Source organism: Monodelphis domestica, chromosome 4, assembly GCF_027887165.1.
Source record: "Monodelphis domestica isolate mMonDom1 chromosome 4, mMonDom1.pri, whole genome shotgun sequence".
In the NCBI taxonomy this organism is placed as follows: domain Eukaryota; kingdom Metazoa; phylum Chordata; class Mammalia; order Didelphimorphia; family Didelphidae; genus Monodelphis; species Monodelphis domestica.
Genome location: NC_077230.1, coordinates 233,741,384 through 233,755,161, shown reverse-complemented (window position 1 = coordinate 233,755,161; position 13,778 = coordinate 233,741,384). Strand labels below are relative to the sequence as shown.

General features: G+C 42.1%; 1 protein-coding gene across 1 annotated transcript in view; it reads right to left on the bottom strand.

The window, feature by feature from the left end:
- Positions 1–8,023, bottom strand: part of BACE1 (beta-secretase 1) — a 32,623-nt gene extending 24,600 nt beyond the window's left edge. Inside the window, exon 1 of the mRNA XM_001370744.4 lies at positions 7,237–8,023. Coding sequence (XP_001370781.1) covers positions 7,237–7,491 — 255 coding nt within the window. The 5' untranslated portion in view covers positions 7,492–8,023. The remainder of the gene's footprint in view (positions 1–7,236) is intronic.
- Positions 8,024–13,778: the final 5,755 nt, after the last annotated feature.

The window sequence follows — 13,778 nt, the reverse complement described above, 5'->3', positions numbered from 1 at the left end:
TGCCCCACAGCTGCCTGGGAAAGCCTTCCCAGCAGGCATAGCTGCCCAGGATCCACAAGGATATTGGTAGGTGGAGGTGGTATCCATTTTACTTTCCTTAGCTTCTAATTTTAAGACTCTGCTTTGCTTTTCTAACATCTAGCCTTTAACTGGTGATACTTGGTCATTTCTTATCTTTCTGTTATCTCTTTAGCTACTGACCCTGAGCCTTAGGAGAAATAATGGTCTTTCTCTAGCTTTCCTTCTAACTGAAATGCCTCCATATGTTAACCCCTGTCGATGATGACTTTGGAAGCAGAGCTGTGGCAGATGGCGAATATGTATCTCTTCTGAGTAAAGCAAATGAAGATGTCAGTGAGTCCATCTCAGGTACACTAGCACATGATTAAGATTTTAAAGACCTCAGTTCAAGTCATGAGAACATAGGATTTAGGACTGGAAGACTACATTAGATGTTTCTAAATAGAAATCCCACTGGATTTTAAACCCAACAAGCCCAAAACTGCATTCATTCCCTCCCACTCCCCAAAATTCATTTCTTTTCCAAATTTCCTTATTTTTGTTGATACTACCATCTTCCAGTCATCCAGGACTGCAAATTTAATGTATTCCTCATGCTCACTTACCCCAAATATCTAATCAGCAATGCCTATCTCTGCAACATCTCTCAAATACATCTCCTTTTATCTTTTCATATGGCTACTAACTGGGTTCAATCTGTCACCCCCTCTCACTGGGACTAGTGCAATAACCTCCTTATTTGTTCCTTTACCTCAAGGTCCATCCCTTTCTAAACCATTTTCTACACTAGTTGTGTCAAACTCAAATCAAACAGGGGTCACTAAAGTGTACATAAGGATCCCTGTGGGCCACATACTAACAATTGTAAATTCTAATATTGTTTTATTGTCTTTTGATTTATTTTGTTAAATGTTTTCCAATTACATTTTAATTTAGTTTGACCACACTCAGGGTGTTCTTGGCCATATTGGGTTTGACACTTCTGCTCTACACAAATGATAAATTAATTTTCTAGAGCATAGGCCTCACCTCCTACTTAATAAACTCCATTAGCTCCCTATAATCTTTGTTGTTCAGTTGTTTCAGTCATGTCCAACTCTTCATGACTCCATTTAGGATTTTCTTGGCAGAGATAATGGAGTGGTTTGCCATTTCCTTCTCCCAACATGTTTGACAGATAAGGAAACTGAGGCAAACAGGGTTAAGTGACTTCCCCAGGGTCACATAGCTAGTAAGTGTCAGAGCCAGATTTGAACTTAAAGCCTAGAGCTTTATCCACTGTGCCATCTAGCTGCCTCCTATTACCTTTATATAATATCAAATATTAACTTCTCAGTCTTGTCAATTAAAGTTCTTCACAAACTGGCTATATTCTATTGGTCCAATCTTCTTGTACATTATTAGTTCCTTGTCAAACTCTTTGGTCCAGATATACTAGACTGTTTTTCACACAGGACTCTCCATCTCCTTTCTCTGTCTCTTTCATCAGCTGTCCTCTGTTTCTGGAATGCCCTGCTTCCTCCCCTCTGCCTCTTGTTTTCCTTCAAGACTCAGCTCAAACACCATCTTCTAGGGACAGCTATGTAGCATAGTGGAAAGAGCACGAAGCCTGGAGTCAGGAAGACCTTGGCTCCAATTTGGTCTCAAATACTACCTAGTTGTGTGACCCTTTGCAAGTCACTTAACCCACTGACTAGCCCTTACCACTCTTCTGTCTTAGAATAGATACTTAGCATTGATTCTAAGACAGAAATAAGGGTTTAAGGGGGGAAAAATTATCTTCTGTAGGAGACCTTTCCTGGTCCCTCTTACCACAAGTGTATTCTCTAAGATTACTTCAAATTTACTTTATAGGCATCGTGTACATGCCTGTATATGTATATATTGTCTCCTCTGTTAGAATATATATTCCCTGCGGGCAGGGATTGTTTTGCTCTTGTCTTACAACCTATAGGACTTAAAACAATGCCTGGCACATCGAAATAACTTAATAAATGCTTTTTGCTTGGTTGATTTGACCTTAACTCTTACAACTGAGGAAACTGAGGCCTCAAGAGATAGGATGACTCACCACACATTTTGTGGCAGATCTTAGAGTTAAATCTAGGCATGCTGATTCCAGATCTAGTGATCTTTTATCCATAATATACTACCTGCTTTGTCACTAACCTTCTTAGCACTCTGGGCAAGTTCCATAACCCTACTGGGCCTCAGTTTCCAAATCCCTTGCTGACTTTCTCAGGGACCTTCCAATTCTCATGATCTAATCATGCTCTCTAATGAGTATGAGTTCTATGAAATCAAGAACAGATTAGGAATTATCTGCTTTGACTAATTCAGAAGGTAGTCGTTCTAGATCTTTTATTGCCAGGTTTCCATCCCTATGGGATTCACCACTGTACAGTGAACCAATTCAGATCTCTAGCTATTTACTGATGTGTCCACCATTACTTTATATTATTTCATATCTTTCTCTACCAACGAATCTCTTCCATATTACTATCCTATTTCTGCCAAAGGAGTTCATATCCTAGATATACAATAATTTTTCCTTCTTCCTTTTCTTATTTTCCCATGTCCAAATCTTATCCATTCTTTTAAAAAATTTCCTTTTGTCTTAGAATGGATACAAGTATCTGTTCTAAGGTAGAAGAATGGTAGAGGATAGGCCATTGGGGTTAAGTGACTTGCTTGTGGTCATATAGCTAGGGAGTGTCTAAGGCCGAATTTGAACCCAGGACCTCCCATCTCTGGGTCTGACTCTCTATCCAATGAGCCACCTAGCTACCCCCATTCACTCTTTCTTTGATAAGTCTCCTGAAGATTGAAATGTCCATATCATTTGACCTAAAGAATCTACTGTTAGGCATAGCATACTCCAGGGAGGTAAAAAATAGAAAGAAAGGTTCCAATATACACCAAAATATTCAAAGCAGCACTTTCTGTAGTAGCAAAGGAATGAGAACAAAATGGATGCCCATTGATTGGAGAATGGCTAAGCAAATTAGGGCATATGAATGGAATGGGATATTATTGCACAATAAGAAATAATGCCTAAGAAGAAGACAGTGATGCACAGAAAGACTTATATGAATTGATGTAGTCAGCAGAACCAAGGTGACAACATATACAATGACAATAGCAATCTAAATGGAAAGAACAAAAACAAGAAGTAAACTATATATAATTGTAACGACAAAGCTTGGCCCAGAAAAAGAAATGAGACTGAATCTTCCTCTCTCCTTTGCAGAGGTGAAGGACTACAACTATGTTGGAATGGTCCATATATTGTCAGACTTGGTTGATATGTTAGTTGGTTTTGCTGAATTTTTATTTTATTCCCTGCTCTCTCTCTCTCTCTCTCTCTCTCTCTCTCTCTGGCTCTCTCTTATTTGTTTATTTTTTGGTTACAGGAGATGGCTTGCTGGAGATAAGAAGGGAGAGGGATATATTTGGAAATGAAGGTCATATAAAAACAAAGAGTATCAATAAAACTTGAGAAAAAACCTACACTGCTACACTTTTTATAGTCACATTATAACTATCCTGCTTCAGTTATCATATTATATAGAACCTAGGTTTTTGGAGATGGTCTGCCTCCAGTCATTCCCTACTCAAATCTATTCTGATGACCACGACCTCCAGATTACTTTCTCATTTTCATCACATATTTCTTCTGGGAATCCAAAGGACAAAATCAAAACCCAGCCTGAGCATCCTTCATAATCTAGCCCGAATCTAACAATTCAACCTCATCTTCCATTGCTCTCAAATGCCATTCCAATCAGGAATGTATTTGTTTGTTTATGTGATTTCCCCTTTACCTATAATGTCCTCCCCACTATCATTATCATTTATCCAAACTCTCTCTATCCTTCAAGGCCCATTCTAAGCACCTCTTCTGTGAAGCCTTCTTTGACTACCCCTGCCCACAGTGATAGTTTCCTCCGTTGAATTCTATATCATGAATAAGTAATACCACTTATTATACTTATACTTTATACTATCCACAACTTTGCTTTCGTTAACTTCCCATGTGTGTGTATATCTTATTTTTCCAACTAGACTGTAAGCTCCATGAAGGCAAAGGCCATACTTTTGATTTTCTTGTATCTCTCTATTAGGCATTAATGCTTAATCTAGTTCCTTATACATAGTAACCACACAAATATCTACTGATGATTAGTATGCCTGCCATCTTTATTTTTTCAAAGGCTTCTCACATCTATTTTTATAACTTTATCCTCAAAACAATCCAGTAAGGGAAGTCATAAATTATCATTCCTGTTTCATAGATGGAACAAATGGGAACCAGAAGACGAAATAATTTGCCTAAGGCAGGACTAGAATCTTCTGAACCCTAGGACAAAGATCTGTTAATTAGACTTCCTTCTGTAGGATTTCTCCCCTCAACCCCTTATTTACTTGAACAGTGCCCCCCTCTCCTTCCAATCTCTCAAAACTTGTACTATAATGTAGCATTTCTCATGAGTTTTGGTTCTTATCCTAGAAACCCTATCAGATTATGTAGGATTCTGGTGTCCTTGAGTCCTTAGAAGTACAATGTGATGGGCATTAAACTCGAGGTGAAACGAGAAAGAAACCAGGATTTTCTTTTTATTTCAGTGACCTATGCTACATGTTACAGAGCAGGCCCTTTAATGTTTGTGGAGTTTAATTTCTTCATCTAGGAAATGAAGGCAAAGTTTCCTTTGTCTCTTTAGTTGCTTAAGGTACCAAAGAGATCACAGAAAAGAGAATATATTTTCCAGAGGGGAAAAAAATTGTAGGTGAAGCTATAGTAAAGCGCCCTTACTTTGTATCCTCTCTGACCTGGGATCCTAAGGTATGATAGTGACCTCTGAGTTCACTTTCATTTCCCATCTGGGTATACTTCTTTGAATTTCTCCATCCCATGCTTAGGGATCTCATCATCCAGCAAGACCGAATCAGCCTTGGTATTCAGACCCTATCAGTACCCCCTGCCCTTGGGAACCCTCTGAAAGGAGAGTAGAGCAGAGAGCTCCCCTCAAAACCCTCCATTTAAGGAGGCTCCCTAGCCTCAGGCTATCTGTCTCTTCATTCTGCGCTTGTCTGTCCTTCTCTGAACTCATCCATCACTTCCCTCTCCCTACCCCAAACTGTGTTCCATCCCTTCCCCTTTTCAGGTCTCTTTTTGTTGTTTCCCTTGTTAGAGTATAAGCTCTTTGCCCAGTGCTTTGCACATAATGGGCACTTAATGAAGGTTTCCCAACTGCCTGACTGCCTGACTCTTAGGGGTCATCAGTGACTGGGCTGCTAGAGACTTGGCCTGAGGAAGAAGCATTGCTCCTAGGAGGTAGGAGAACAAGACATTGCTACACCAAGAAGCCAAGGATCTGTTTTACAAGACCAGGAAGAGTTGGACCCTGGTCTGGTCAGAGAGAAGCTTGGGTTTCTGTTTGAATGCTGTTGGAGAAGTTCTGGGAAGTTCAGCAGATGCCACCCTCCAACTCACACATCCCCCGCAAATACACACACACCCTTATAAGCTCATAACCAAATATATACACAATGATATACAGTACACACACACACACACACACACACACACACACACACACACACACACACGCAAGAACCTCCATGGAGAAACACTGTGGAAATAGAAATGGCAGGGCAGCTAGGTGGCTCAGGGGATAGAGAGCCAGGACAGGAAGTGGGAGGTCTTGGGTTCAGATCTGACCTCACTTTCTAGCTGTGTGACCTTGGATAAGTCACTTAACCCCAATTGCCCAGCCCCAACCTCTCTTCTCCTTTGGAACCAATACTTAAAATCAATTCCAAGACAGAAAATAAGGGTTAAAAAAATAGAAATGGCCACTGATTCTCTATGGCTTGGACATGGAAGTATGCATAGTTAGTTATGTACACACATGGCCCCTCTTCCCATAGCCAGGCAAACATATGTGCCCAGGCACTCCCACACATAGGATCACAAACTCTTATCTCCTGCAGAATCATAGAATTTGAGAGTTGGAGGAATGAGGTGTTTTCTAGCCCATCCAGTTCAACCATTGCAGGAAAGGGATTCTTGCAATAACACACCCAACAAGTGGTTGTCCAGCCTTTGCCTGCAGGGATGCAGCAGCTTTTATCCTCAGCATCCACCTACTGTCCAGCAGGATCCGTGCAATCCCACCTCACCTCTGTCCTGCTCCCTCCCCAAACACACACTTCCCTACCTGCCCTCCAGGGGTCTCCTTCTCCGAGGAGAGCAGCCCTCCCCACCAGAGGGACTCTGGCTCCTTTCCCACACTTTGTCCTTTCCCCTGTCGGAGGGCTCAGCGATCCTCCAGAGGATGTGGGGATGGGGGTGGGGCTGGGCCTGGAGAGCAGGGTAAAAGGGAGGGAGGGACTACGGAGGGGACCTTCGCAGGAGGGGAAGCTCCAGGCTGGAACCTCCAGGGCACTGGGGAGGTCAGCCGGGATCTCCCAAGCCTGGGTCTTCTAGGAGCCCAGATGCTGGGAGAAGCCAAAGGAGGGGAGGACAGAAAAAGAAGGATCCATTTTGTTCTCCAGTTCCTGTGGCTCCTGGGATGGGACGACTAACGGTCAGAACCCCAGGTGTCACTGGCCTTTCAGTCTCTCATTCTAGAATCTCCTCCAGAATCCTAGAGGAAGGCCCGGGTCAAGTGGTTGAGATGGAGAGGGAAGAGATTTGTGAGAGGGAGGGGACCCGAGCTTGGGCCAGTCTGGGCCAGGGAGGAGGGAGCCAAGAACAGTTCAGAAACCAGGCAAGGATGCCAGATGCCCTCCACCTTAAATCACCAGCAAACTACCTAGTCTAAGGTTGGGGGAGCAAGGGAGTGGCAGTCGAACAGACCGGAGAACAGAAAAAGTATAACCCTAAGCTGTAGCATTTAGTTTTAAAATTAAAAAACAACGAAGTAGGAGATTGGTCCTCACCTGGGTTTAACCACAGAAAAGGTGGGAAGTGGAGGGAGAAATGAAGCCCAGGGCTAACTGCCGACAGCAGCCACCCGAAAGAATGCAGAGTATGTGTCTGGGAAGAAAGGCTTCCCACCCCAGCGCCCTTAAGTTACTGCCTCCATTTGGCAAAACAGTTCTTCAGTCTTCTCCAATAGCTCTGGGAAGTTGAGGCTGGGATGGGGGAGCAGTGCCCTGGAGGATGAGGCAAGGAGGGGAAGGTTGGGGCGGAGGGGTGCTCCTTACCGTCTGTGGGGGGCTGCCCACTGTCATTTCCACGTAGTAGCCCTGACCAGACTTGCCCCTCAGGTTGTCCACCATCTCTACGAAACTGCTCCTGTGGCTGAGGAGGCGGCTGGGCTCATCCAGCTCCTCGATGGCCTCCCGAGGCAGCCGGAGACCCAAGGGGAGCCCACTCTTCAGGGGAAGCCGGATTCCTGGCTGGGTGCACAGCACCCCTGAACTCATCCACAGCAAGAGCCAGGGCAGGGCTTGAGCCATGATGCCCCTAACCCCCTCCGTCCCTCTCTAGATCCCTCTCTGGCCCCTTTCTTCTCCCCCCTCCCCCCTCCCCAACTCTTTGGGTGGTGGTGATGGGCAGGCTTCTTAGGAAAGGGAGCCCAGAGGCATTAGGATCCCACACCCAACAGGCTCACTCAGCTGCCCTCATGCTTCAGGCTTCAGGCATAGGACAGAGAAAAAAAAATCTCCTGAGTGCTAGAGAGAGCGCCCAGCGCCACATCTAGACGGAGGCATGCAGCCCCATCAGGCATCTGGAAGGGGGAAGCTCAGGGCCCCTGGGGGGCTAAGAGTGCTGGGCATGGTGAGCAGATAGCTTTTTGTCTTGTCCTCCCGGTAGATGTCAGCATGAGCAGGCGGCTAGGGGAGGTGGCAAGGGCTGCCCGGGGCTCTAGGCTCCTACAACCTTCATTTTCTGGTCAGGCCCCCATAATCCCCTAGCTCCCATCCAGGCTGGGAAGGCGGAAAGACTTGTGGCGGCTGCTGTCAAAGCCAAAGGGTTTTTGCTTTTCCCGGGGATTCCTGGGAAGTGTAGTCTTCCCCTGCCAGCCAGCCCAGCTTCCGGGGCAAGTGGGCAGTCTTGGATGCCCTCTGCCGAGAAGAAACAAACTCTATATCGGGAGGCTGGGCAGCAAAAGTTTATTTTGTCCCTGGAAGGCAGGGAGGGGTCAGGAATGTGGAGGAGAAAGGAGTCAAGAGAGAGCCATTTGATTGTCAGGGTTCATGGAGAGGAGCCGGCCTGGGAAGTTTTCCTGGGGTATCATTTTTTCCCTGCAGTTCCACCCTATCAAAATTACCTCTCAGATCCCCCACAGCTAACAGCTGAAAGTCTTACTACCTTTCCTATCTATATTATTTTTATAATTATTATTATCATCATGATTACTGTTATTATTGCCTTTATTAACAGTAATTCTTATATATATAATATAAAACTTATATTATCACCAATAAAAACACTTAATGATAATAATAACAATTATAGAGAATAACCTTAAATTTGAGAGTGGGGATTCAACTAGAAGATGAGGGGATGAGAGGAAAGTAGTCAGCACTTTTCTCCTGTCTTTGAAATGGTGGGAAATGCTATAGGTAACCACCACAATGTGTTCTTCAATAATCACTTTGTTTAATTTGGGAATGTTATTTGTACAGTGTAGAGAAAAGTCCCCTGCCTTTGAGTCAGAAGACTTGCAAGATAAAATAGTAATTGATGGATGACTTCAGCTCTTTGGGAAGTCTTGCTGGGCTAAAAGCAGATCTGCTGATAAACTTGTGACTTGCCTAGAGGAAAATTTCTTTCTTCAAAATATTGAGGTAGACGTAATTAAAAAAGTTAGAGAAAAAAAGGTTGAGGTTGAAATCAGGGATATTCTAGCCTATAAAATAGATCACAGATTGAGAGCTATATGTGCTTTACAAATATTTTCTCATTTGATCCTTACAACAACCCTGTGAGGTAGATGCTATCGTTATCCTAATTTTGCAATTGAAGAACCTGAGGTAGGCTGAGGTTAGATGACCTGCCCAGGATCACACTGTGCCACCTAGCTTCCTCATGGAATGGACCAAAGAAACCATTTCATCCATTTGTCTTATTTTACAGTAGCATCATCTTTTTTTTAACCTTTATTTTCTGACAGTATCAATTGGCAACTGAGACTGAACCCAGGTCCTCCTGACTTTGGGCCTGACAGTAACCATTTTGCTATCTCCAGAGGAGCACAAGGTAATTTGCTCATGGTGCAGCTAGGTAGCTTAGTAGCTCAGTGGATAAGTGTGAGGCCTGGGTTCAAATATGACCTCGGATACCTCCAAACTGTGTGACCTTAGGCAAGTCACTTAACCTCAGTTGCCAAGCTCTTACTGTTCTCCTGCCTTGGAACCAATACCTTATTGATTCTAAGACAGAAGGTAAGGGCTATTAAAAAAAAAAAGTAAATTTGCTTAAAATCAAAGGGTGGTAGAGATAAGCTCTGAACCTAATTTTTTTTTACATCAAATCCAACATTTTTTCCACTGCAAGATGGAAGTTAGGAATAGTGAGAGTTCCTGTGATTTTGTTGATCAGCAGTTTAACCAGTGAAGGTTAGCACCTTTTCTGCAGTTTTAGTTCTTAGAGACCAGCAAGAGCAGCGAAGTTAAAGAGATCTGCTCAGTCACACAATCGGTATGGGCCAGAAGTACAACTTGATCTGAAGTCTTCCTGGCTCCAGGGAGAATTCCCCATCCGTCCACTTATCCACTGAGTAGTGGCTGCTAAATCAGATGACCAAAACTTCGGTGGAAAGTAACCACTTGGTTCCATCCTTGAGTTAATGGTAGGGGGGTGGAGGGTGGGGGAAGCCAGGCGCTGTCTGGTCTCGTTCTAGATTTCGGGAGAGTGGGTCTCAGAGACTTCAGAGGAGGGACAAGTCGGTTTCCAAGCCTATATTTCTACAGGAGAAATCAAACCAGGAGAGGCTGGAAGTTTTTAATAATGAAATTCTGAAGCTATAAAGAAAAACAAACAGCTATTTGATGTGTTATCTAAATCAGAAGAGAAGGTAGGGGAGCTGACTGGAGAGACTGATATGGATGTCCAGGGAATGAGACCACCAGCTCAGACTAAGGTCACATGACAGATGAATGAAAGGGTGTGGTTGGAGTCTTATAAAAATAGTGTCAGGAAAACTAAAGCTCACTGTAAGTTGAGGCTACTGAAAGAAAAATGGCAGGGCAGCTCAGTGGCTCAGTGGCTCAGTGGCTAGAGGAGGTCCAGGCCCGGGGTCCAGGGAAGATGGGGAGACCTGGGCTACAATCAGGCTCAGATGCTTCCTAGCTGTGTGACCCTGGGCAAGTCATTAACCCCCCTTGCCTAAGTCCTTATCACTTTTCTGCCTTGAAACTGATACTTAGGTTTGATTCTAAGGCAGAAGGTAAATCGGTTTTTAAAAAATGGACAAAGACTTTTAAAAGTTTTGTAGGAAGCAAGAGGAAGATCAAAGGAGGAATGAAATCACTGTGCCAATAGATTGAAGTTACAAATGGGATATATGTTTTTATTTTCCTTCTGTTTTCCCCACCATTAAAAATAATCTTTGAATTAGAAAAAAGGGCTCAAAAATGGTTAAAAGGGATAAGTGAGGACCTATGAGTAATCATAGCAGTAATAGCAATAATAGCATCAATATGGACATTTGAAGGTACCTCTGAGAAGCAGCATGGTAGAGTGGATTGGTGGGCTGTGGAGATAGGAATATCTCAGCTCATATCCTGTCCATAGTACATACTAGTTGTGTGATCATGAACAAATCATTTAATCTTTCAATATTTCATCTTTTCCCTCCTCTCCTCTCCTCTCCTTTCCTTTCTTCTTCTTTTCTTCTTTTGCTTTTACCTTCTGCCCCAGTAACGTGCCTAAGGTCACGCAGCTAGGAAGTTTCTAAGGCCAGATTTGAATTCAAGTTTCAAGTACTGACTCTTTATGTACTGGACCACCTAACTGCACCCCCTTTTTTCAGGTAGTTTTCTAAGATATAGATAAATCTAGGTATAGATAAATTCTGAGTTACTACTCTGTTTCCATGGGGATGAGGAGCCATGGCAATTGTCTCTGAGTATTTCACAGGCCAAGGAAGAGGGATCAGAATTGTTCTGTTTGGCCCCAAGGGACAGAACCAGGAACAAATGTAAGTTTGATGTCAGGAAAAATTTCCTAAAAATTAGAGCTATAAGAAATGTAATGGGCTATTTTAGATGTAATTATTCACCTTCCCCCGTCCCCCTTTATGCCAGTGCTTTCAATCTGTAAATGATTTCCAATATATCTTGCTTATAAAAAGTCATTTTCATATTGTCTCCTCCCTTGGATTGTGAGCTCCTCAACAGCAGAGACTGTCTTTGACCTTTCTTTGTACCCCCACCATTTAGCAGTGCCTGGCAGATTAGGAGAGGCTTACTACAGCTTCCTGATTTGTTGGCTAGGGATCTTCAGGTGGGATCTAGATGACTACTTCAGATATTTTGGGGATTCACTTTTTAAAATGTTTATAAATTTTATTTTTTTCCAGATTACATGGGGATACAATCTCTTACTATTCATTTTCTGATATTTTGCAATCCATGTTGTCTCTCCCCCCCCCCCATCTCTCTTCCCTCCCTAAGAAGGCAGGTAATATGATATAGGTTGTACATATATTTCCATATAATACATATTTCCATGTTCCTTGTGTTGTAGAACAAGACATATTGTTTACACTAGAGAAAAATTCTTGGAGGAAGTATTTTATTATTAGTTTTAATTAATTAATTTAGGATATTTTAAAATGGTTATAATATTAATGGTCTTTCCCTCCCCTCCTTCCTCCCCACTTGCAGAGCCAACAAGCAATTCCACTAGGTTTTACATGTCATTGTTCAAAACCTATTTCCATATTATTACTATTTGCAATAGAATGATCATTTAAAGTCAGCATTCCCAATCATATCCCCATTGAACCATGTGATCGATCATATGTTTTTCTTCTGCATTTCTACTCCTACAAATCTTTCTCTGGATGTGGATCTTTCTCCTAAGTCCCTCTGAATTGTCCAGGATCATTGCATTGCTGCTAGTAGAGAAGTCCATTACATTTGCTTGTGCCACAGTGTATCAGTCTCTGTGCACAGTGTTCTCCTGGTTCTGTTCCTTTCACTCTGCATCAATTCCTGGAGGTTGTTCCAGTTCACATGGAATTCTTCAGAGGAAGTATTTTCAATTTGCATTCGTATTTCATCTATCTGTTCTTGCAGATATCCTTTTTTTGTCATGAGTTTCTTAGAGTTTTCCTGGATCCTTGTTTGTTGATAGTAGTTAAGTCATTCACAGTTGATCATCATTCATTATTGTTCTTCCTTTTGGGGGAGATTCTCTTTTGAGGTGTGAATTGGACTAGATGATTCCTTTCAACTCTAAAACTCCCTGATTCTGTAACCAGGAGTTATGCCTTAGGAGGATTGGTGGAAGGAACTGGATATTTTTAACTGGGAAAAGATTTAGGGTATGAATTACTACCTTCAATGATCCATAGGACTGTCATACAGAACACTGATTAGACTTCTTGTTACTAGGAGCAATGGGTAGAAACTGAGGAGAGGCAGATTTTGGTTCTATATAATGAAGAAGTTTCCTTTTCAAAAGTAAAACAGACTTCTACAAGAGTTAGTAAGTAACCACTTGGGTTCTTCAAGCAGAAATGACCACTTTTTGGACATGTTGCAGAAGGCTTTCCTTTCAGGTATGGGTTAGACTAGATGTACTCTAAGGGCTTTTAAATTCTGAGATTCTGTGAAATTGGCTAAGTGCTCCCAAATTTATTTAGTCTATCTTTCTGCCCATTATTGCTAGTGTCTTCCCTCTGTTGATTTTCTTCAATTTATATTGTATATAGCTTGTTTATATACTTTTTTTTTTGCATATTCTCTCCTCTATTAGATGGTGAGTTCCTTGAGAGCAGAGATTGTATTTAGTACACGTGGTAGGTGCTTAATCAATGTTTTTTGACCAAATGGACTGACTGACACAAACTTGGTGAGAGAAGAGACAGACCTGGATATTCTTTCCATTTCTACTATTGATGTTTTTGTTGTCTGATCCAGGCTCCTTAACTTTTGATCTTATCAATTTTTCCATCTACAAAATAAGAAGAAAGTTCCCTGCCTATCCTTCTCTGGCAAGGTAGCCATGGACCAAAGAGATTCCAGAAGAGACAATGTGTATTTTCCTTAGGGGAAGAAAGTGACAAAATAGAGCCATAGAATCATTGTTACATCCAGTCTCTCTTGATACTCAATATTTAGAGGGAATAACTGTCGATGTCAAATAATTGGCATTGTATTTAAGGAAGTACTTTATTTTAAAAAAGAACTCTTGATTTAAAAAAAGATTTTTATTGTTGTATCATGTGTAATGAGGAAAAACTAGAAAGTCTATGTGGCTGATAAAGAAAATTAGGAGTAAGCTAAGGGACCATTATTTCACACTCAGAATGAATTGGGGAAATGGGGAAATCAAGTGAACCACATAGTAACTTGCTAAAGGGCATTTCTCAGATCTATTGCTGAAGGTGAGGAAGGGCCTGGAGGGCACCACTAACAAGACAAGAATGAGGTCAAGATAGTGTCTTTTTTCAAAACTATCCAGGGCCTCATAAGAACCACAGGTCTCACAAGAACCACAAGTAATACTTGATAATGATTTAACTTTTATATTATTTTTCCAATTTTTATTATTATACAAAATGAATATA